The 26,403-nt window shown below is 42.4% G+C and overlaps 1 protein-coding gene across 1 annotated transcript in view; it reads right to left on the reverse strand.

The window, feature by feature from the left end:
- Positions 1-26,403, reverse strand: part of VCAN (versican) — a 103,979-nt gene that overhangs the window by 54,641 nt on the left and 22,935 nt on the right. The window contains exons 2-6 of the mRNA XM_088457915.1: positions 24,797-25,174; positions 23,935-24,109; positions 21,153-21,280; positions 11,881-12,174; positions 808-3,150 (exon numbers count right to left, since the gene is read on the reverse strand). Coding sequence (XP_088314041.1) covers positions 808-3,150; positions 11,881-12,174; positions 21,153-21,280; positions 23,935-24,109; positions 24,797-25,174 — 3,318 coding nt within the window. The remainder of the gene's footprint in view (positions 1-807; positions 3,151-11,880; positions 12,175-21,152; positions 21,281-23,934; positions 24,110-24,796; positions 25,175-26,403) is intronic.

The raw sequence follows: 26,403 nt of genomic DNA on the forward strand, positions 1-26,403 counted from the left end.
CCACACAGTCAGTACTTCATTCTGACTGTATGGGACTGTTAAAAGGTAGTTCCCCCATCATGCTGCTCTTCAATACAGTGTGGCAAGAAGGGCAAGTTGCACACAGTAAACAGTTGTGCCTACAGTGTTACAAGGAAGATTGGATCAGGTGGGAAGCAGTCTTGCACTTGTTAAGTGCTAGTCTCAGTCACTCCAGACTAGCCATGCAGGGGCGTCTTAAGAGAGGAAGGGACCCGTGTGCACTCCACGTGCAGGGCCCCCTCCTTTCTTCCCGGTGGCCGGGAGCTGACTGACGTGGCTGGCCAGCCACCGGATCATTAGTAGACTCCGGGCACTAGAGTGTGCCTGGAGTTTACTGTGCATGCGCACAACACCGGAAAAATGGCTGCAGCGGCCATTTTCTGGTGTTCAGAGCAGCGCTGAAACCTGCCGTGGGACCACAGACAGGTAAGTTTATAATAATATGGGTACAGGGTGTGCGGTGCAGGGCCCCCTGGACCCGGGGGCACGTGTGCCCCGCATACACTGCACTCATTATAGATACGCCACTGCAGCCATGCCCCTTCATGAACTGACCTTGCCTTTCACATACATTATTTGTCCTGTTGTAGTATGCATAGCAGCTCCACTTGTTTTTTTTGAGTACACATTAAGCAGTATAGACAGGACCTAAATTTTCTAGTTAACCCTCTGCTAGGAGTGTTGAACAATACAAGATGTCTGTTAGAAAGTAATTTTCCCAATCTAAACACGTAAGTATCTGGTTATAGCATATACAGAAAATAATGAGAAATGGTAAAAGTATACCTGTTTCATTTTCAGGAATATTGACAACAATCACATTGATAAGTGGAGTGACCTGAAAACCATCTTCAGTAGAACCAGTTGGCGATACACTTGTGTCATCACAGGGTTCTTTTGTTTGTACTTCAGTACTTCCACTTGTGATAAACTCAGAATGAAGTTCTCCTTCTGCTTTTTGACTTGTCATATCATATTCAGTTGTGGCTTTTATAGGAGAAACAGATTCATCTATCACTATTGTTCCTTTACTAGTTTCCTCACCAGGTTCCCCATCGATTATGACTGGTTTTTGAGTAGAAATGGGTGGGGGTAACAGTGTTGTATGAATTTGTACAGTCTCTTTTGGGATTAAAGTTACATCTCCTGTAGTCACTTTTTTGTCAGTCACTGCAGATAATTGAGCATCAGTTACTTGTTGTACTTCACTTATGCCAGAGCTTTCACTGACCTCTCTGGCTTGAGTTGTAGCTGATAACGTGACAGAGGGAACATCTGATGAATCCAGCACAGAATCAGTCACAGGTTTCAGAGGACTGGATGGAAGTTCTGTTGGTGCTACTGTTACTTCTGTATGTCCTACAGGTTTTTCTACCTCTGCTGATCCTTCAATTTCTAAATCTAAATCTGTAACAGCCTTTTTGGTTTCTGAAGTCTCTCCCAATGAAGAACTGATGGTAATGGGAGGTGATGGGGTCTCCTCTTTGTGAGAAGCTGTATCTACAACTGTTGCCACTTGCTCCTGTTCCTCTGTGACATCTCTGGTTGGAAAGTCAGTCCCAGCAACTAATTCAAATCCCTTTTGTGTTTCATCTTCAGAAGGTTGTCCAGTAGGGATAGCAGTACCTGTGCTTGCTGTCCTTTCTGTAACTTCCTGAACTCCACCCGTTACAGTTGGTGTGATTTCTGCTTCCTGGTCTATTCCACTTCCATCAGAATCCAAATCTAATGGGTGACTTGATGCCAAGGCTTCTTCTGTAGCTGATATGAAAGTCTCAGATGCTCTAGGTGAAACTGTATATGATTCTGTGCTCTCTGATGGCTTGGGTTGTGCTGGTACCTTGTCTGTCTCACTCTCTTGTGCAGATAAAGTTTCAGTTACAATAGTTGTGATCTGTTTTTCTCTCTCATAATCTTCAGGAGCTACAGAGATATCACCTGATGTTTTAACAAAATATGCTTGTGTAGTTAGATCTTTTGGAGCCAATGAAAATGGTTCGTCAGGTTTGTCCAGAGCAGTCACTTTAGACTGAATATCTTCTTGAGACACACCTGAGCCCTCTGGACTATCAAAAGGGTAAAGAGTTACTATATCTTTCGATTGTGTTGATGATGTTGTCTTATCAGTGCCTTCACTTGATATTTCAGGTATGTCTGGTATGGACGTAGGACCTGTCTCAGCTGATGTGTCGGTTTCCACATCTGGAGTTTTCACAGCTTTATCTGTAGATGTGGCTTTCTCATCTGTTGCTGTGATCTCATTAAGTAAGGATGGGCTGGTGGTGCCCAAGGCAGGTTTGAATACAGTGAACACATCCAATTCAGGCTGGAGACTTGAAGCCTCCTCTTTATGAGGGGTGAGTAATTCCCTTGTAGTCACGACAGCCTGCTCTACACTTTCTTTTGGTGCACTGTAAGACTCCGGACTGCTAGAAGACACTGAAGCTGATATATCTTGAGTAAAGTCATGTGGAATAATAACAGTTGGAATAATTTCTGCACTTTTGGCTTCCATGGTTTCTTTGGGAGACTGAGAACTTAGATATAATACCTCTTTTGTCAAAGTAACGGAACTGAATGTTTCCGGCAACTCTTGTTCTGGTTGGAGTGTTGGAACTTGAGAATCGATTGAGATTGCTGTTGTTACATCGTAACTTGTTTCAGTGTGACGCTCAGATGGTACTTGCCCTTCTTTTATATCATCACTTGGTTGAGTACTTTCACTTAATTCCTCAGCAGAAGGGCTCTGTGAAGGAACCGGTTTGTCCGTGGCCCCTGAAGGTTCATCAGTTAAAGTAGGAAGAGAAGTGCCTTGGTCGATGACCCCTGAAGCTGAAGTTATGTCTTTGTCCTGCTGAGCTCCAGCTTCTTCTGACCTGATTGTTCCAGGAGCTATTGTAGTTTCTTCTTGTACTAGTAATACCGGGCCCCTTTCTGTTGCAGTCTCCGTTGGTTGGCTGCTTTCCTCCTGCACAGCAGTTTCTTTTGCAGATGGTGTGGTTGTAGGTAGACTGGGTTTTGTGGTGGCCTTGATCGGTTGTATTTCCAATTTCTTTATGCTACTTTCAGTAACAGCTTCTGTGGGTATTAGCAATTTGACAGAAACGGATTCTGTAATATTTCTTTTATCTGCAATGCAAAAATAAAAAGTTTAATTAAAAACAAATCAAACTCACACTGTTTATTGTGTATTATTTTCCAGTCATATATTCTTATTTGTAAAAAAAAAAAAGGAAAAAAAAAATCTGTATGTGGAAAGTGTTGCAATGGATGTGAAATAAAATCAGATTTTATTATGTTGTTTCAGTAGCTTGTAAAGGCCTCATGCCAAATTATTACTCAAAAAATATACAATATTCAATGCTTTCCTTCTTCTCAGGCGTTATTGCCAAACAATTATAGTTTTATACTACATTTCTTATTTTTAAACAGTAATTTCCTGTTCTTGTAAATTGTCTCAAATCATGTGGTAAATACCTGTGCCACTTAAAGATAGACTTATTTTGTTTTTGCTTTAATATCTGATGGCTGATTTTTTATTTATTTTTAATGCACAATAAATGAGTTGCTCCATAAATGTTGTGGATGTTATTTCAGGTTTCAGCTTAACATACAATTCAAATGCAATACATTTGGTAAGAAAATATTACTTTAATAAACATGCAGCAAGCATAGAATTAGATTTTAGACAGGAAAGTTTTGAAAGGTACAGAAGCGTTTAGAGGTGTGAAATTGTAAAAAAAAATAGTGCTTTGTGGAATATTAGGCCTCATTTGGGTGGTGGAACATGGAAATTTGTCCTGCGGAATTTGACCTTTGTGTTCTGCTATAAAATTAGATTTGTGCAAGATGCCACTACAAATCCTCTCATACGTTCAATCTTTGTATAGATATCCAATATAAATGATTAAAGCGCTTATTAATCCAGTATCCATGCTAATGCACTTTAAACTCCTGCTTTGCATGGGGAAGCTAGTTATCGCATATTGACAAGAACAGCAATATCGCAGACTGCCTTCCTATTGCTATTTCCACTTACCTGCAGGATTCTGACTGTTGGGATGCCGCTGTCGTTATTCTGATCGCTGGCAGTCCGACCGCCAGGATCCCGTACCCAACCTATCGCATCGCATTGCGACTTTAATGCATCTTCAGCACAAAAAGAAGCAAGTAAGAAACCCGGCTATAGCAGAGTCTCATGGGACCTGAGTTTTTTTAGTGCGACTTCGGCAAAGATGTATAAGGACACTGTATCTGTATATACTGTGGTAAGCCCTGCAGCTAATGCGCGGTAAGGCATAAAGTCCAGGTTAGGTGCCCAGATCTACGCAATTACTGCGCATGGGTCCTGATTCAAAGGTCGGAGCAAATCCCATTGCAGCTGTGACCTCTCACGGATTCTCCATCAAGAAAATATGCCACTGAGAGACTCGCTGTCCAGTATTTAGAGACGCACACTGACAGCATCTCACATCCACCGCTCGCACACAAAACCGGAAACATGGAACGCAGATCAGGCGGCCATCAGTATTCTGAGTAAGTCTAAGCTGTCGCAGACATTGCGAGTCTTCAGACACACAGAGGGCTCTCCTGCTGCGTACAAGAACGCAGTGGCTAAGTTATGGACGCCCAGAAAACAGTGTTTATACGGTCCGACACGCTTGCGTTTTTCTAACCAACCCCTGTTATCTCCCTCAAATGCTGACTACCGACACTTTGGGAGTGAATCCTGTGTGAGCGTAATCGCAATTAAATTGCTGTGCATGCGCAGTGCGGCTTACATGCATGCACAATGGCAAACAATCACTCAATCTGCGTAAATATTGGCATTGCGTCCACATCTGAAACAGGCCCCCAGTTTGCACCCTCCGCAGGGCTTTACTAAATTCCCCCAATTTTTTTTATTTTAACTTTCACTATATTACATCACATTAAGGGCCTGATTCTAAGTCGGACACAGTCGCAGCTGTACTTGTGTCTTTTGCTGCAGTCGCGTCTGCGACTTTATGCTAATGCCGCCACAAAGCCCTTCCCTGGTGTACACCTGTGCCTCCATATGTGCAAGTCTGAGATGCCCGCTCGCAGCATCTATAGACACTATATTACCCTCTGGTACATCTTTAGATGCACCATTGGTCACATCATCAATATTCAGTTCCTGCATATGAGTTTGGCCTCCTATGTGAGCAGCTGTGTGTCTCTGCATGCAACTGCTTTCAATGACATGCCCGCAACACCAGGGCCGTAACTAAGGTAGAGCAACCTGTGCCATGGCACGGGGCACCGCAGGGCAGGGGGCGCTGTTTGGGCCTGTTACTTTTCTGTTTATTATCATTCTCACTTGTAGCTTCTTCTTCTTTTATCCCCAGCAGCTCCTGGCCTCCCCTATCTCTTCCCTGGCCCCTACCCATGAGGCCATGGCCCTTTTTCGGGTGCATTTCTTATGTCCCTATTTGAAAAATAATGGGGGGGTGCTAATGCTCTTTCTGGCACAGGGAACCAAAAAGTCTAGTTACGGCTCTGCGCAACACACCTGCAACACTCACATCTCCGTTCGTCTTTTTAGCCGACCTCTTGTTACTTCCAAGTCACCATCCAGGAATGTCCCTTACATTTCTGCTACTGTGCATATACATTTATTCTGTGGGTCAGATGCATGAGCAGATGAAAAACATTGCTCCGCTGCATCCGACTCAGAGTTTTAATATTTCGCAGCTTGCTTTATACTAAAAGAAATACAATTTCAGTTTTATTAGATGCTGTTTACTGTGTGCCCAACAAGAAAATACTTTCATCTTCCCCTTTTTCTGGGAAACTTCAAATGCTTGTTTAAATTGGCGTGCACAGCGGGAAGTACGCTGATTTTATGCTGCATCTCAGCTGTTTTGCGCTTTGTAAGAGACCTATATGTTGGAAACAGATACACCTTCATTTATAGACAGCATAATGGAACCCTTTGCCTCTTGGCTGAAAGCGTGTCAGACATCCTTTAGGGTTAACATAAATAATGAAAACTGCTCCTCTAAACCTACCCTGGTCATCATAGCGCAATGTCACTGTTTCCCTGCTGGTATCCTGATGTGAGTGATGTCATCCACTTATTACAATGCTGTGTAATATGCGGGTGTGTCGCAAGAACTAAAGCAAGATTTGTAAGTGCAATTTATTGCTACAGATGGAAGATAAACGATTATCTATAACTATTTCAATCTCTTTTTTAGATCCTCAGCAATAACACAATTATACAATGTTTTATGGCTGGGCAGGACTAAAATACTTTTTGGGGGAGCTTAGTTGGGATAAATACTTAGTAGTGGGAAATAAATCATAAAGGATATGTTTAAATTATTTTCAGGTGCTGGGTGTTGCAATAAAAGAGCATATGCTACCTGCAGCAGGCTGACCTTACATCTATATCTCAGACAGGAAGTGATGCAGGCAGAGGAATTTATGTGACACAAGGTCCGAGAGATTTATCTGTTTCTAAAATAGCACAACATTTATTTTTTAGTCTGTGGGAAATTAATCACAATTCTCTTCCAAACATATTTTTGTAATTATGCAATCATGCTTGTCCTTACGTAGAAGTAATATGTAAAGAGAGAAAGGCTAGACATAGCTTTGTATAATTACATGTAGAGATCCACAAGTTTATTTTATTAAGTGATTTGTGTATAATAATCTGCTACAAAAATGGCTTCACTTGACTTATTCTAGTGAGCACTACTCAACTTTCCCAGAGCATTCCTAAGGTCTCCTCCCAGAAGCTTGAGTGGATGAGACCTTGTTTGGGTGTGGCCTACTCTCCTTGAATTTCCAGTGAATTGTGTAATCGTACCCATGGACAACACACTTCTCATGATGACATGATTCCACGTGAATCATGTCATTATGGCCTCTCCCCAGCTATACAGTGCCGCAATCTCTACATTGTATATCAGTGTATCAAGGCAGCAATAGGGCAAATGATTGCACCACGCACCTCCCACCTAGTCTACCCCCTCAAGTATGGTGTGGCCTGGTATTTCATACTAATGTAAACCAAAAACCAAATATCATATGGGGTGATTGTTTGGGGGAGTTGGCTTGATCACCATCTATGGAGTCAGGAAAGGATATCTGTGATATTCAATTGAAAATTGTGCCACTGCAGAGTATGTTTCGCCTTCATCTATATCAACTTTATTTGAATAAATGTAAAGCCATGGACTGTATAAATCTCTTCCATTCATTATAATAGCAATACATTAATTGACATTAAATGTATCTGATCTATGCATCTTTCTCTGTCTTGCCCACCACCTGCTGTCACCCTTCCTCATTCAGAAGCCCACCTCATACCCACACCTCATCCCCCTGCTCTAAATCAATGTCACCTCCACACTACATTAACCCTTATAATCTCATTATCCTCTCTCCTCTTAACTCTGTACCTCTCTCCTGTGCCCTCTGGAAAGCCAGATCTGTCTATAATAAACTGGTTACCTATCCATGACAGCTTTATCGCCAAATCCCTGAATCTCCTAACCATCACCAAATCCTGGATTTACCCATCTGACACCACTTCTCCAGCAGCTATCTCCTTTGGGGCCTCACATTCTCTCACATGCCCTTTCCTGGTCGTCGCCATGGTGGTGGTGTTGGGGTCCTTCTATCCTCTGGTCACTCCTGCCAACTCTTACCTTCTGAACCCTCTCTTTCATTCTTTCCATTCGATGTTCATGCTATTCGCCTCTTCCAACTGTTTACCTTCGTGTAGCTGCCTTTTTTTGTTCCCCTGACAGCTCCAAACTCCTGGACCATGCTTCCTGGCTCCTAACCTTCCAATGGGCTCTCAAGACCCATTTCTTCCTCAAAGCTTTCCAGCGATCATCCTAACCCACTACTGAATGCTCCTTCCTCACAATCTAGCCCATGTGTGTCACCCCTGTTTGTCTGCCCCTCCCTTTTAGAATGTAAGCTCTCACGAGCAGGGCCCTCTTCCCTCACGTACTTCCCCTTGTCTTAATTATACTATAATTTACCCCTAACTCCCCACAACGGCACCTAACACTTGGTTGCTGACACCCTGCTGCTTATTTAAGTGTTATTCAGCAATGTTTATAAACCATGTATTTGTCCTGCAATGTTTGTGCAGTTAATAACTGTTTTTCTTGTGTGCTCACTTGTTTGTGTACTTTATAAGGCGCTGCGGAACCCTTGTGGCACCATATAAATAAAGGATAATAATTAATAATAATATTGTCCAATGTCTAAGCCAAAAAATAAAACAATAAAGAGTACCTTTTCGGATTTCTGTTGTTCTCTTACTGCTACTGTATGATAGACTTGTTTGGAATGTTACAATTTATAATAATAAAAGATTTAAATTTAGTCTGATTCATGCTCAGATATAATTAGCAATTTGCTTACTATTGCTCTATTACTATATTTCACCACCTGCTGAATTGATTGCAATTTTCTGACTAATGTTGGATTATTGATGATATTTCACCACCTGGTGGATTAACTATGTCTAAAATATATCACTAGCCAAGACTGGCAAGGCAATAACCAATATATAAGACTTGGGGGTCTATTTATCATCACTTAATTTGTACAAAAGCATGTGAATATGAACACTTTCACATACTTTTGTATAAATTAAGTGTCGGGGCCATTCATCAAGTTCTGAAAAAGCATTTTTTTCGGAACTTGATGGTGTTACTGAACGCCATCCTGAAATGGTGTACAGCCCCCGATAATCTTCACAGGCTGCTGTTTACACGGCACTGTGAAGATTTACAAGGCAGTCGCTGCAGTCAGCAGTGGGATCTATTCAGATCCCTCCCTGCTGTGTCTGCACTGCAGAGCCCTGGGAGCTGAGAGCTCCGAGGCACAGCGGGGCAAGTGACACATTTAGCTGCTTGTGATCCTCCTACCCTCCACTGTGCCGCTCAGAAGAAAATTGAGTGTAAGGGGGGAGTGGGGAGGGGGAGTGGGGAGAGGGAGAAGGGGGGAGCAGGGAGGGGGCGCAAGGACAGAGCCGATATTGGGGGGGCTACGGACACAGCGGGGGGTGGGGTGGGGGACAGAGGCAACATGGGAAGCTAAGGGACACAGGAGCAGGGGGAGGAGAGATGACACGAGGCAGGCGGCCGACAGAGCGGACATCAGGGAGCGGCAAACAGTAGTAGTGGGAGAAGGAGGGAGGGTGGTTAGACAGCAGTGGGGGCCCACAGACATTGGGGGCTGCGTTGTGGGGGGTCAGAGACCCCGGCGGCAAGGACATCTATAGGGCATGGCAGGTGTAGGGGGAAATGTATTACTTTTCTCAAAAAGCTGACTCCACAAACAGAGCAGCTTTGCGGAAGTGATCCTTTAGGCAGTGAGGCATGATGAATGCATCCAAACAGTTTATTAAACTCGCAGTGACTTTAAAACATAATTATCACAAGTGATAATTATGTAATGATGAATAGACCCCTTGATATTTGAACTTGTCTGCTAGACTCATTGTTACATGGAATTATTTGACATATACATGTATATGTGCTGTTTTTGCTTAGTGTACAGTCATGGATGCCGAGAAGGTGGTGTCGCCTCCCCCCCGTCCCTCACAGCAGCTCAGCACACAGCTTGTTCTGGGCTGCTGTGTGAGACTGCTCACGTCTGCTGCAGCAGCCGGAGCAGTCACCTATGGCTGTGGGGGGGAGCGATCACACTGATCGCGCCCCCCCCCTGCTTAGCATCAGGCTGGGGGTCTTACAGCGTCCCCCTCCCTGGAGCACAGCGCCGCAATGCGGCGCTGAAAAAGTGATGATTAAATTATTATTTTTTTGCGGGAGGCGTGGCTACGCCTCCCGCAATTAGGCCATGCCCCCTCCATTACCCGGGCCCGGCCATGCTCTCAACAGCCCTGTGTACAGTATGTGGGTCAAGTTTTAGCTTACAGAAGAGTGCCCCCACAAAGAGAGTTTCTTTTTCTGTCCCTTTGTTGCTAATTTCAAACTCTAGGGCAGCACTACCAAGAGCTAAAATATTTGTACCCCATGCTGAGGGTCATCTCCCCATAGGGTTAGTATGTTTGTATAAAACCTGGCTTCATTTATAATTTTGAGCCTGTGCAGGGACACATCCATATAGGGGCATTACAAGAGAGGAGGGGGCCCTAGTGCAGACTCAGTGTGGGCCCTAGTGCAGACTCAGTGTGGGCCCCCTCCTCTCTCCGGCGGTCCCGCGGCACAGCACTGGCAGGAAATTCTGTCTTAGTTCCAGAATCTCCTGCGCATGCCCGGGTCTCCGGGAAAATGGCACCCACGCCGTTTTCCCCGGGACAGCGGCACTGCGCATGTGCGAGTCACCGCCATTTTCCCAGTGATCTTTGCTGCTCTGCAAAGCAGCACTACGGACAGGTAAGTATAAGACTCTATGGATGCAGGGTGTGCAGTGTGGGCCCCCTGGACACAGGGGCCCGTGTGCACCACACACCCTGCACCTACTATAGATACGCCCCTGCATCCATACTTCAACATACGTCAGAGTGGGCAAGGAAACATACTACAAATCGCATAACATTGAAGCTCTTGATATTGATTAAAATATCCTAGCTTATAACTTATGACTTGAAAAATGAGAAGTCCTTGAAAACTGTGGAGATTAGTTTCTGTAACTAATATTTCAGCTGAACAGAATTTCAAATACTAAAATTAAAGGTCACAGGAATTCGTTTATTCATCAAGGGAGGAGTAGAGGATTTTTACTGTTAACAGCTGCAAAAGGTGACATCATCTTGTTAACATCTGGATCACAGGCCTTAAGTATAACATGTGTAACTTATAGCATGAAATCGCGTTTTTATACTATAGTTCTGTCTTTGCATTGAACATAAATGTTGATTTTATACATTTTCAAACAGGAAAATATTTTACTCACTGTCTGAAAAAACCTGATGAACTCAATATTGATATTTTAGTCCTATAAGATATTTGAATCCGATAAAGTATGAAGAGAAATTAGGTCAACTTTGTTCTACGGATAATGGAAATGTGGGTATATCTTTGACCCTATGGGCCAAATGTAATAGGGTGTGAGTTTAGAAAATGTGAGAGTTTAGCAGAAAACTCTCACATTGGTTGAGTTTTATCTTCAAAATGGGAAAACATCTGAATGAGATTTTAAATCATGAGAGTTTTTTAAGTCTAAAAAAACATGCAAGTTTGCTCTGTTACTTTGTTTTTGGACTCTATTACATTGGCAAAGTTTAAAAAGTGTCAGAAACTCTCACTTTTCAAAACACTCACCATATTACATTTGGCCCTATATGTTGTTGGCATGTGTCAAACAATATTAGTATGTTTCATATGCCCAGTATTGTAGATTCCACATGTTTTATTCATCAGTGAATAATTAGTTGCCCATAGATTTAGCACCCTGATTGCATATAATGACAGTGAGAGACATAGTGACCATTCGAGTTACAATCGAGGAGACACCTCAATGGCAAATTATGATTATCATCATTATGCCATTATGTATCATCTAAGTAGAAAAATGTCCTAGGAGAATTAAATAAGTTTCATGTAGGAAATATTGAGTATAAAAATAATTCTGGCTGGATAGTTTTGTTCTTTTCATCGGAGGGGAGGGGGGGGGGGAGAGAGGGAGAAGAGAGAGAGAGAACCTGTGATCATGTAAGCCTAGTCTAAGACCTTTTGTTAAATTTATAAAGTTTATATATGGTGTGCAAAAAAAATACCTATTTTGAATAAAAATTCAAATATTTGAAAGACGTGCTGAATAACAGCTGCCAAGGATTAATCTGTACAGCGAGCAAATGTAAAACTTGACATGGGTAAAGTGCTTATGTCTTTTACTTACTTTGTATGCAGTATGCGTCATATTTCTCTGTTGGCTTTGGAAAGAACGTCTGATTGCTAAAACGATATTTAGTCCGTACACCAAGGAGTCCTCCTCCACACTGGGGTCTCGCCAAAGACACCGGATAACGCACACTACCATCCGAGAGCCAGCCATAATCACATTGGTCAAAGCCTTTTCTCCATGCGGAATATAAGTCTCCAACAGTGGCTAGGGCTGCGTTCCTGTTCTCGCACTCTTTTTTAGCTTCTTCAAATGTCAACTTTTTGGGAAGGGAAAGATGGAATAGGTCACCTGAAGAAGAAAATGTCATTATTTGAATTGCTCACTACTAAACAAGTGTAAAAAATATATATTTTATGGTATTTGTGCCGTAAATTTACAATCATTATTTTTAATTACTGAAAACATAAAGGATGGACTATAAGATTACACAGCACTGTATTTGCTGAGATTAAGCACAACCAAGAATGGTAGTTCATGTACAAACCATAACTAGTCCAGTTATGAAAATATGTATTTCTAATTGGTAACCAAGAGACCAGGATAGTTGGTTACACAGAACAAAGGCTGCTTCCTAGGGTAACGTGAAGATCTTAACAATACAATGCAACAACCAAAAAGTCATTTTTTCTTTTACTTGCTATGCTGCCTCACTCACAGCTTTAATCACCGAATAAACCACTGCTTCTAAGCATTTCTAAAACCACCGTCCCACCACACAAACACCAACAATGAGGTATTTTGCTTCTGAGGGATTCTCTTCAGGGACTGTTGGTTACTGTGACTGGTGCACTCATGTGTAAACACATGGTTACACCTTCATTTTCTGAAATAAGATTCAGACAAAGAGAAGCAGTAAAAAAAAAAAAAGCCATAATTAAAGAATCAGCTCTAGCTACTCTCAATTCTTAATTTTTATTAGGGTCTGTGGCATTATGCTACCTCTGTAAAACAAGGAATGGCCTCCTCAATGTCCACTTTTTAATGGATTAATTTAGAGGTGTCAAGCGTTCACTGAATCTAAAACAATAGGCAATACGGCTTGTTTAAAAAGCCAAGACATTTAGTTTTTCCTTTTTCTGAGCATTGCAAATGTGATTGCCCCAAAACTGCCGACAATCTAATATTAATCAGTGTGTCATTGAAGTGTCACTATGCTAAACTGTTTTTTGATCCTGAGCACAAGCATCTCGTTGTTTTGTTCGCTTTCTATAGGTTAAAAATATCAATAAAGTTACTTGATGTAAAAAAAAATGTGACAGTGACAGAATTTCCATAGCACATGCGGAAAACACTTGTTCAAATTCAGTGTCAGCAAACTGGACAAATAACCTTGTTTCACAGACCCTGAAATTAGATTGTAAGCTTGGCTGGCCAAGCAATCTGTACACAAAAGATGTGTGTACAGTCCTGCATAAAATGTATAATAAAAGAAAACTATAACATGATTTTTTTTTTTGTTGGGCGGTCATTTTTATAGCTCATATGACATCACTGTTTGAGTAACAGTCACCATACCAACACTAGCAACAGTACCATGCTAGCTGTAAACAGGTAACTTACTCCACTGGAAAGATTTACAAATTTCAGTAGCACTTTAAAAAAAAGCCATCTCCTAGAAGCAATTCAGGTCAGCAGCACCCTACGCCTCTGCAACCTACAGAAAATAGGTGGAACCTCCCGAGGTATTCCACCGATATTCTGGAGGTAGGAGCTGGTGTGACTGAGTCCCAGTGCAGAGACCACACCTTATTTGCCACAAGTGTGTGGGTGGGGGAGAGGGGCAGAGTTTACAAGAAGATGGGGTTATTAAAAAAGGAGGACTCCCAGTATAAATCATATATGGCTTCATATATGTACTGGTTGTTAGTTGTTGGACATCACTACACCACCACTACTGGTCAGTTAGACATAGACAATAAACAGCTGGCAACTCAATCATCAATTACTCCATTGATTTGGATATTTAAATCAATATCACTCTGTGTGTGTGGTCCCAATACAAGATCTATGCCCAATAATAACTGAAATTTATCGGATCATTATTGGGAATGTTTAAAATGTGGTTTGAAAATTGCGTGTGGTCTACATCGAACAGCATTAACAGGCCCTAATAAATTCTGGCAATCACCTGGCGCTTGAGCCAACTTGGCCACCCACGTGTATGTCAAAGCTAGAATCTGAAGCTGGCACTCTGCACAAATGTATTAAATGATGTTGCAGCCCAGGTACATTTCCTTATATTAACCACATATAATGGGATGTGGTTTTATTTCCTACATGTGGAATTTAGGCATGCTACGGCTGTGATGTCATCTCACATCTGATGGCTGTAATTCAATAAATAGAACACGATTTCTAATATATAACATGGTGCTAAAACTGATCATTAGGAAGCTAAGAAATTGCATCTAAAAATATTGGTAAGTTGTGATTTCCTGGATAGCTGTGAAAAAAAAAGTGTGAAGGGGGGAGAAAATGTTTTTGTTTTTTGTCTTTGAAAAAAAAAAAAAAAAAGTTTTCACCGCTGAAGATGTGAGTAAGTCAGCGGAATGAATGAGCATGGTCCAACAAAGCTTGGAGCACAGATGCAATGGAACCTCACGTTACTCTGTCACTACAGACCAGAAAATGGAAACCATGAGTGTGTTTATATTACAGACAATAATGCAGTGTGTGTTAACCTTGGCAGCTTTTTCCATCCAGGTTGAAGTCAGCGCTCAAAGAATTGACAGGATTTTCCTGCTCTGTGTGTATGCACTATAGAACTGAAAGAAAAACACCTGACTATTTAAGGTTTCTATTTTATGGCTGTTAAATACCACAGACTAGACTTATGAGCCAGGCTCTCTGCTCCAGACAAAGGCTGATTCACAATCATCTCTCTGGAAATCACTAGACGCTGTCTTATTAGCCTGTTCTTCAAAAGTCTGTCAAACCATAAGCTCCTGGAGTTACTTTCTACTTTCATGTTTCCTTATTAATATTATCCCACCTGTTTAGGTTGCCACTTTATTTATCCCCAAGCATATATATATGCGGTTTATGATGCCAGGAGAATATTAAGTAGACGGCTTGCAAAATGCTACATGCCCTACAGTTTATAATTTCAGTGCTAGTTTCCAGGCTGTTTCCATTTTCCCTTAATTAAACTTATGATTAGAGATGAGCTAAATTTTCAAAACTGTTGCGCAAAGAAATAATAAAAGAACATTTGCCTCAATAGACATTCGGCTGTGAAATTTCACGTTTCACTGGTAGAATTTGCCTTAGGAGTTTCCAGTCTTACCCAAGCATACCGCATACATATAGGGTCTCATTCAGACCCGCTCACAAGCGCTTGAGCGCTCGCAAGCGGTTCGATGTTGGGCCCTGCGCACACGCAACGGCCGCACTGTGATTGCGCAAGCCCCGGGGCGAGAGATAAATTCTCTCGCTTCGGGACTCACTACAAAAGGGGCGGCTGTCGATGGTGATCGACAGCCCACCCCGTTTTGTAGGCGGGGTGTTTGGGGTGGCTACACAAACGGAGGCGTTCCCAATGAAACACTTGCCGTTTTGGGGCGGCCCCACTGACATCACTCTAATAGAGCCGAAAGCTCACTGGGGCTTGCGGTAGACGAGACCCTACCTCAAGGGTCTCGTCGCAAGCCCCGATAGTCGCGATGGTCTTGTCCTTCGCGACCATCAACCTGGCCGCTTGCTAAAGCTGTGGGTGGTCACCCACAGCCTACCGAGTGGCCAGGAGGCCGGGTCAGAAAATACATGCGGCCGCCCTCATTCAGAGTGAGCGCTCGCATTTTGCGACCTCTTCTGAATGAGGTCCATAGTCCTCCCACTAGGCAATTTTAGCAGGGCGCCGCGCACTGCCGGATTTTAAAATGGCAAAATGCACCCTGCCGTACCTACCGGCGCCCTGCAGAAACAACCTGCCGGTTGTGCCAGGTGCCGTCCTCATCCAGGGGCTGCAGTGTTCCGGGGGGGGGGAATTGCGGTGCAGTGGTTACCGCTGGTGAATAGATGCTGTACACATGCGCACAGCATCTATTCACAGTGAGGGGAGAGCTTGGGGGCAGCCCAGCATATCCGTAAGTGCTGGGCATGTCACCGAGAGTGACGAAAAGGGGTTGCATCTTAAGAATATGCCACATTTTGTCATAGTCATTCCCCCTTTTTATGGTCTGTCGCCCTGCCAGCGCCAGACCTAGAATTAACACTATACATATATAGTACAGAACAGTGGCGGCTCCAGAGGTGGGGCTGCAGTGCGGTCCAAAATTCAAATAGTGGAGCCACACCAACTGCCAGTGAGTCTTGGCCAGTGATGTTTGGTAGCAGTTGGGGTGGCAGTTGGTGTGGCTTCCCTATTTGAATTTTGAACTGCGAAGCAGCTCCAACCATCACTGGTACAGAATAGCATTTCACGGAACGTGGACAAATTTCTGATACCATCTGTCCAGACTGCAACAGCGCCTATGTGTGTACATTGCAATATTGTCACTCATCTGTACTTATGACCAGTCTTTGTTCTACCTCCAAATGCCATTGCCTTAGGTACTGTAATTATGTATTCCTTAAAGCAAAGGTTTATACCTTGTGGTTTGGGACCTTATTGGGGTCTCAGTATCAGTTTATGGGACCCCCCGTATGCAATATATTATTTTAAGAATAGCCTTTTTGGGGATACTGATACTTTTAGTCCCTGCTATACAGAAGTTGAGCACTGTTAATTTAGACTATATCGTAATGGTATTTCTACATAATGCAGCACAAATGTGATTATTGTGACAATTACTTGTGGGAGTGATTGAGTAAAGCTGCTTTCACTGACACTTTCATGAGGGCTGTGCTGTCAGGTCATCAATAGGGAGGTCACGCAACAGAGCTCCCCTATGTTCCAGCTTTCTCATAACCAAATACTTGTTTTGTCACTGAAAATATTTTTACTCATAATAGTTAATTAACCGTAGTATTTGTGATTTTCTGCTTTCATAATGTAAGTCTTAGCATCATACTTGTCTAGTCTACCAGAATGTCCAGGAAGACAACCGTCCCAAATCCCAGCAGGTGGGATTGTGCTGATGCAATTTGCTGACCTGCACCTGGAGATTTGATTAATGTCCAAATTGGACGAGATCCACAGTCATTGGTGACTGTTAGTGTGTCCAAAAGATACATGAATGTACAGGCCAATAGGGGCGGTCGGTGGTAAGCTTTCAGTGCATTTACGGAGCTTCAAGAAAATTATCTAGGCAATTTGTACATGTTTTTCGGGCCATATACACTACAATTCCTGATAGTGACTGCCTTATTGCTATCTGTATGTCCAGCATAAAAAGAATAAATGATAGCTCTTTAACTAGTATATTTTAACTTTTTTAAGGTCAAAATAGATACCAAAAGCATTAATATGTTTTGGAGTTTTTGTATAAAAGTTAATTTATTCTAGATGATTAGAAATATGACATTTAAAATATACATTTATTTTTTGTGATATTGTTATCATTGTAAGTTTATCTCATGGGGCCTATTTATCAAACTTATTATTAAATTAATGTTAAAACAGGTGTTTTCACACCCTCTTGACATTGTTTTAGTATCACTTAAAGGGCTTTTGGGTAGTTTTCGTAAAAATAAATTGATTTCTTTTAGTAAGCAGATCGCATTTCCCATACAGGGAAAGCAGAGCCCGGAGCAGGCTTCTGTCATCAGCCATGTGGGTCTGATAGACCACATGCTGATCACAAAGAAAAAAAATAGAGTAAAAAAATAAATTGCACTTACCTGCATCAGGGGCCGGTGTTCGGTGAGCTCCACTGTGACCCAGTCAGCTTATCGCTGCGCTCCATCTATAACTCCAGTCATCTGCTCTGTGCTGTGAACAGAGATGCTCGGCCGGCATCTCACCCCACAGAACAGCTGGCCGGAGTCACAAAACAGGATCCTAGCGATCAGCTGACCTGGTCACTAAGGAGCTCACCGGATCTCCAAACACCTGAACGGAGGTAGGTGTAAGCTGGGGTCGGCTGTGCATGTGCAGGCACAGTCTCCATGGTATTCTTTTGTGGAAAATACCCTGAGAAGTGTGGGAGGGAATTTGCAGGGACAGAGGGCTTGATTCAGACCTGTTCACTAAGCTGCGGACGGTCGTAAGGCGCGATTATCGCACATTTTCGCATGCGTATGCGTCAATATATGCATGTGCGAACCAATCACTGCGGATGGGAATTGTGCGCTCGTAGTACACAGACTGGACACTAATTTGAGTGACAGATAGCGCCGTTTGAGGGTGGTAACAGGGGAAGGTGCTTGTAAACGGGGGAGTGGATGTGTGGACGCAAGCGTGTCTGGGCGTCTAAACGGTGTGTTAGGGGTGTGCATAATTAGCAAAGAAGCATCATTGTACACGTCATTTGGTTGTTTATTAGCCAGCACTGATCGCAGCGCTTACGGTGGGGTAGGGTCTACCTCAAGCTGCTGCGTGCAGCTCCGATGGGTCTCGATGTTACCGATTAATCAGACACTGCCTGGAGATGACGTGTGCTAAGTAAAAAAGGTGGGCGGCTTTATACCGGCGTGCGTTCGCTCTGCCGCCGCTCTCTAAGGCATAGAGGGCGTCCTTCCACCAGACAGTGCCATTGAGGCATTTGCATACCAGGCCCCTTTTGGCTGCGGGAGAGCGCAGCTTAGCGTCCGGGTCTGAATCAGGCCCAGAGCTTTTTTGCTTTCATGCATTTATAGGCAAAGCCACAACTTATATGGAAAGAGTGACAATGGATGTTATTTCTACACTAATTAAATCTGAAATGCATTATATCTGAAATATGCAAGATGCAAATATGAAGATGGTGCCATGGTAATCTGTTTCCATTTTATACAACTATAAATGTATGCATAGGAGGTATAATTCTAGAACAAAAAATATTGACAAATATGTCAAGTAAAATAAGGCCCCCATACATCAGAGATTGATTGCAGCAATCGTGCAATTTGCAATCGTTTGTGTATAAAAATATTTCCCTTTTTCAATCGATTGTGGCAATTCTGCAATCTGCAATCGATTGAAAAAGGGAAAGATTTTTATACACAATCGATTGCAAATTGCACGATTGCTGCAATCAATCTTTGATATATGGGGGCCTTAAAACAGAACAGTCATTGGGAAAGTGGGACATGTGGAAAACCAGTGTTTTTAAGATAAATTAGCGTATTCATTTTAACCATATAATTTAGTAGGTGGTTGTTTAAAATGTTCAGTGCATCCAGCTTTTAGCTGTCAAATGTAATATAAACTCCAATTTCCTTCTGCCAAGTTCTTAAGGTATTTTTTATTGTAGGTTTTAGTTAACTTTTTACCTGTAAAACCTTACTTGACCTCCCACATTAGTTTAAAAGAACCAAGTTTTAAACAGTGTACTGTACATTGGCTGCTAGTATTAAGTGTCATAATGATTCCCAGGATGACAGTTAGTGGAGTTTAAACAGATGTGTTCATTTCAAACTTCAAATCATAAAGGAAAACTTTATCCACTTTTACATTTTTCTATGAAACAGGTCATCTAGTGTCATCTGCCTGCATTGCAGCAGGACCTCTCCCTTCTTCAGTGCCTTGTGGTTAACTCTCCCTGCTGCTAATCACAAAAGCAACTGATAAATAAATGATTCAGGTAGGAGTGTTTTAAGAGAGGAGGGGGCCCGTGTGCAGACTCATGGGCCCCCTCGTCTCTCTGGCGGTGCTGCGGTGCAGTAGATTCTGGTTTAGTGGCAGAATCTACTGTGCATGCACGGGGCTCCAGGAAAATGGCGCCTGTGCCGTTTTTGCCGGGGACACCAGTACTGCGCATGTGCGGGTCACCGGAAGAATGGCCGCCGCCATTTTCACAGTGATTTTTGCTGTTCTGCAGCGCCAGGCATTTTGCATTATTAGAAAATGGCGAGGTAGACACAGATTTACACTAAGAGCGACACTAACCCTTAACATAATGTTATAGCATTAAAGCTAATTAAAAAATATTAAAAAGATAGTTTTCAGCATTTTCTGACAGTTTTCATGGACACTTTTTATGCTAGTGCATAACAACAACATATTTTGACTACAACAATCCCCATCGCATCATATGAACTGTTCGATGAGTAAAGCGACTGGTTCTGTATTGTGGAGATGGTCTTCACCCATTTAACTGAAAGTAAGATAATCCTGCGGATTTGTCCTTTAAGGAGAATTTATGTCAATTTAACATTTGCTCAATAAGTCATGATCATACTGGACCAGCATCAGTGGAATGTAGATGTAACGGATTCAGGAAACACTATTTAGGTTTGTTGTCTTATATATAGCATGGGAGGAGGCACCTGGCCTGATTCAGACCCACTCACGAGCACTTGAGTGCTCACGAGCGGGTCAATGGTGTGCTCTGCGCATGCGCAGCGGCCGCACTGCGAGTGCGCAAGCCCCGGAGCGAGAGAGAAATACTCTCGCTCTGTGGCTCACTACAAAAGGGGCGGCTTTCGATGTTGATCGACAGCTTGCCCCGTTTTGTAGGCATGGCGGGGGGTGGTGGCTTCCCAAATGGAGGCGTTCCCATGCGAACGCCTGCCGTTTGTGGGCGGCCCCACTGACATCACCAGTGAAGTCAGTGGGAGAGCTTCCGGCTCTATTAGAGCCAGAAGCTCTCTGGGGCTTGCGGCCACGAGACCCTACCACAAGGGTCTCGTTGCAAACCCCGATGGTCACGATGGTCTTGACCATCGCGACCATCATCCTGGCCGCTCGCAATAGCTGTGCGAGCGGACAGGAGGCCGCACAAAAAAATAAAAAAACAACCTGATTCAGAGCGAGCGCACTTTCAGAGCGTCCGTCTCTGAATCAGGCCCTCTGGACAAACTGGGTCATTACTGTAACAATGCCATGTTAAATAAATAGCACTGGGGATCTGTACACACTGGATGCAATGGACACAATACTGATTTTTGACTGTCCTTTGAGAAGATAAGTATAATAAATTCTATAAATGCAGCAAACAGAAGGTCCAGCAATTCCCCCTTATTTAAACATGCCATATAAAGCAATGAACCTGAATGGTCTTTTCTAAATCCACTACCTTCACATTCTGCTGTAATTGAGACCTAGCTAACCACATAACTATACGGTTGGGTCAACTGTTGTTTTTTATGTAAAATAAATGTAATGCAATAAAATGCAAGTCTTCCTGACCTTCATATCACACACATTGGATATAAAAATAACGCACACTATTTTAGAATCTCACCTTCTAGTTCATCCACAAAACAGTATACGTCATATTTCTCCTCTTCTGGACGCCTTCCATAGGTTCTTATTCCTTCTTTCCCCTTTTTGTCACCATAGCAGCCGGCTCTTGGGTTGCGGATTGGATATCTTAAAAAAGCAACAACAGTAAAACATTATTTTTACTGGCAAATATCCACAGACTGTCATAGACTGAGATTAATATTTATGCTACTACTCAATAATATGCAACTATGGATCATTTAAATTCAGACCTAGACGGCCCACCTGCTGATGGCCTATAACTCCATGTGCCAGTAAGTTCATTAAACAGTCAGAGAACTCTGTGTGCTGATAAAAAAAAAAATTGCTAGAAATAGCTAAATCATAAAAAATAAAATAGGGCAAGTAAATCAATTGCTTCCATAGCAATAGCAATATAACTTAAAGGTGTTACAACTGCACTAGACAGTTAGTGGCATATTTACTAAAGTGCGGATTATTAGAAGTGGAATTGTTGCCCATAGCAACCAATCAGATTCTAGCTATTATCTTCTAGAAGGTGCTAGATATATGATAAGTAGATTCTGATTGGTTGCTATGGGCAACATCTCCACTTCTAAAAACCCACACTTTAGTAAATATACCCCCTAATGTTTAGAATGGTTAGCAGTAACAGATTGCAAAAACTGAAAACTTTATGGAGCTCCAAGCAGGAGAAAGTGGCTAAATACATTTTCCACTTCCTATACAATCATATACCATCTTCTTCTGCATACATTGGGGCATATATACCAAGGGGATTTTTGAAAACTTCCCTGAAAACAGTTGTTTTGGGGGGATACCCACAAAAACTAAGTATCCCCAGGATTTAAGAATGGGGATTGCAAAGTATTCTGGAGCTTGGCCCCGTTAGCTAACGTCACCTTCAGATGGCGTTAGCCTATAGTAGCTTACAGGCTACATTTTTTACCAGAGAAAATCTTCAGATCCCTCCCACTGGCCCATAGTGGTGCATGTGCATTTGTCTCGCAGGGACCGTACCCGTAAGAAATGTGATAGCAGTGGGTATCATTTTGCTTCCAAATCTTTGGCACGTAGAACATGGCAAATGCATACACACATTGTGATCACTGGAGAAAGATATCACATCACCACGGCATTTTAAATGCAGATTGTGGCAATTATTGAATTGAACAGCACCTTTAAAAGGGGAATCGGTAAGAAATACCGCCGGCCGCATGGCGTGCGATTCGATTCCCAGCAGCACCTGGCCGACAACAGCAGAGATCCCGGCAGCGGAAGCCCAACAGCGCTGGAAATCCCGATCGTGGATAGGTAAGTACTAACTAACATAACCTAACCCCCAGGGGGAGTGCCTAACCCTAAGTCCCCTCCGGGGGTGCCTATCCTTAACCCTCCCTCCCCCTAGCCTAACCCTAACCCTACCAGGGGGGTGCCTAACCCTAAGTCCCCCCCGGGTGCCCTAAACCTAACCCTCCCCCCCCCCGCAGCTGTCAGCTCGCGGCGCCCGGCATCCCATCGATCAGGATGCCGGGCGCCGGTCACCGGGCATTGGGGAAATGTCAGGCGCCTACATCTAGACGCCCGGCATTTCACCCTAGCCGGGATATGACAGTCGGAAAGCCGACAGCCGGTATTAAGGCAGCCGGCTTCCTGATTGTATACCCCTTTATAACACTGCACTATTTAATATACCATACAATATACTAGTCATCCTATAGTGGTCAAGTGTATACTTAAGATTTTATTGTACAATCCACTCGCTCATTTCATTAAACAAAAATTGCCACATTATATGGTTCATGTATGGATATTATACAAATAATATACACACAAAATTACAGACATATAAATGCATAAGCCCTTCCACAGAATTCCTCTTATTATATAGGAACAAATTATATGGCTATAGTATATTTAGGTGTCTTGGTTTTCCCCGCAGTCATCCCCATCTAAGGTGTAGTACGTAACCCAATAAACATGGCCGAACCAAGCTAAGATGGATCGGTCTGTAGACTGGCTGTTCTGTGTTAAAACCAGTGGGAGACTGCCATGAATATGACATTTTTCAGATCTCCTACTCATTCGCAAATTCTTTTTTGAACATATCCAAATGCAGGATACAACAGAATAGCTTCCTGTAACGGTAAAACTATTTGGGACCTTTATATGCATTTCCCAGTTTGTCTTTCAGTCTAATAAGAGTAAAAGTTATAGCTAATAAAAAACATGATAATTCAATGTGTTGTCCACACAGAATGGAGGACGCAATTTTTTGACTATCAGATTACAAAGAACTACAGCCTCATGAATACTGGCCATGATTTGCCTGAGAAATGTAGTACGGTCCTAGTGAATTGATAAGCTGCATTTCATGAATATTGATTCAGCCCACTAAATGACTGAAATCAATGTACATAGGCCATTGTTGTTCTTTAAAGCAATGGTGGTGATGAAGTGTTTTCTTTTTTTAATCTGAGACTTCAATGTCAGAGATCCATTGTTCTGGGTCCTGTCAGTTCCAAATAGCATAAATTGAATATTATACAGTCAGGAAAATCAACAAAAAAACAACAACAACAACAGGTGCTAGAAAGAAACCCAACTTGGTGTCACAACGTACAGAGTGCAGACCTCTGCTTCAAAGTATACGGAGCTCACAAGGCAACATAGAAGTCTTGAATTTTATTTTTTAGTTTTATATGCTAGCTTGATATTTATATCAGTCAATAGAGGTATAAAAATAAAAGTACATGTAGTCACAATTACTAGCAGTTTACCTAACACTTTGATCAGCCAGCCAGCCAGCATCACACTGCTCAAAACCATCTTCATAGGCAGCTCTCAATTGTCCAGGTGTTGCGATTTTGGCACCATTGTCTATGCAAGCCTTCTGGGCACTTTCAAAATCTAAGATGTACTTGTCTACTGATGCTCGATAGTGAAACACGACTCCTACAAAATCAGGAAATCCAAATCAATACAGTCAAATATCACTTAAATTTGCTGGGTTCATTGGATACAATACTTTAACATTAAGTATCCTTATACTATGTGTCAGAACTTAAACCCCGGCTGTTGCTATAATACAATCTACAACCACGAAGAATCATGGCTGGTGATTACTGTCAATGTTGGCTAACGCATTTTCTTAAAAGTTTATTAGTGCTTTGTGGTGACTATAGGGGCTCTTACATTAGCGCCGCAATTCCCCGATCCACCGACGCTGATACGCCGATAAAATCAATAATCATGATCTGTCTGGGAATCGGGGAAATTCTGCATGTCAAAAATCCCAGATTTCCCGATCCTGATCATTATGTGGTGGAGATCGGCAATTCAGGGAAATCCAACATGCTGCATTTCCCTGATGCCCCGCCTTATGCGTCTAAGGATCAAGGAATTGTGGCAATCCGTTGCTAATGTATAGAGGCCATATATTTAACCTGCAAGGGCAGCCAAATGGACACAATGCATTAATATGTCCCTATTAATATTCCTACTCAAAATCTACAATGAGTAATACAACAAGTAAAAATCATTAGTGGTACATGTGAGCCAAAATTTCTACATTTTAAAACCTATGACTTAGTATTACAAATTAATTATGTGGCACCAACTCAGTTAAAACTCAAATCTTACCTGAAACATCCAAAGAAATTGTATCCTGAGTATCTTCAATTCCAAACAGTACCTCGCAACGGTAAACACCACCATCACTGGCACGTAGTTTGACCATGGTCAGCGAAGCATCACCAATGTCTTCTGGGTGGCTGGGCACAGACACTCTACCCCTGTAATTTTGGCCAATTTTGATACCACCACTCTGGGCAACTAGAACTGTAGTTTCCTTTGGATCTTTTCCATCTCGACTTTTCTCAATTTTTGTCCATTTTATCCTCAAAAATTCATTGGTAATATTGTAACTTGGTGGTAATGTAGGTATAGTTGAGAAATAGCATGGTAACGTCACTCTACCCGATAGGGATCCTTTAACTGGAGGACTTTTTACCAATGTAACTGAAAAGACAAGAAGCAAATAGTTAATTTCCTAGTTTTTTTTAGAGTTTAGATGTTTTTAGACTTTCCCTCATCTTCCATGAATTTACTCCAATTTTTCTAATTTTAATGAGGTTGTTGTTGAGAGCCCGAAGCATGTTGGAACGACACATACTGCGTTATCACAGCCTGTGTGCTTAACTGATTGCCCTAAATAATGCAATGCACAAACAGGTCTTTTTGAAAGTTATGCAAGATCATTCTCAACTTTGGCCTGACTCAGAGGTGGACACAATTTCGATGTTTGCACAGTTGGTTGATGTGTTGGTACAGCGCATGCATCTGAGTCAAGCAGCACATGCATCACCATGGCTTAGAGCCGGCGGTCACAGTGAGTATTCGGATGCAGACTGATTGACAGCCATGGACCATTTGTGGGAGGTAACGGTGGTGGCGACTCAAACGCAGGCATGCCACAACTGTTTTGGGGGCATGTCTGTGCCTGCGACTTTGTACACAGTGGTTAAGGCTCCGACGGCTTACTTGAGATGAGCTCTATGAGCAACTATAGGGTGCTTAGAACATCGATTTCATGACAATGGTGTGTCTTTGTATGCAAGCAGCGGACTTGAGGCGCCTTTAGTGAGCGTCTCAATACAAATCCCAGCGGTTGCGACATTTGCTTAATTTCGCATAAACCCTGCGTACTGGATCGCAGCCATGACAGGATTTGCGTCCATCTGTAAATCAGGTTCTATGCTACATGTGCAATGCCCATTTTAAATAACTCCCAGTATACATACAGTACATTTGAAATCCTTTATACTACATAAATCAAAAGAATGTGGTTCCATTATTTTACCACTTTGCTTCAACAAATTACATCATATTTGTCTGGAATGTATAGGAAGTAAGTAAGAACTGCCAAGTGATTTGGATAATGGTTTAACTACTCTGCACAGTGTAAGCGCATGAAACAATAATCCTTATTGTCGTCTACCAAAATCTTTGTGAAAATTATTTCCTTTATAGCCTCAGGACACAAAGTAGTCCGCAAGGAGAACAACGGTGCTGCAAATGCTTCACGTGCGCGATCTATCCTCCTATAGCTAAAACTTGTGTCTACTAGACTTTTTATCCCTGTCTGCAAATATGGCCAGCTGCAGAGCTGCTATCCTTATGCGAACTCTGCATAATTCATATACTTTTTCCATACCACAGAAAGTTCATATAGGCGGAGGGAGCAGCAA

Source organism: Taudactylus pleione, unplaced genomic scaffold (assembly GCF_031769625.1).
Source record: "Taudactylus pleione unplaced genomic scaffold, aTauple2 ptg000792l, whole genome shotgun sequence".
In the NCBI taxonomy this organism is placed as follows: domain Eukaryota; kingdom Metazoa; phylum Chordata; class Amphibia; order Anura; family Myobatrachidae; genus Taudactylus; species Taudactylus pleione.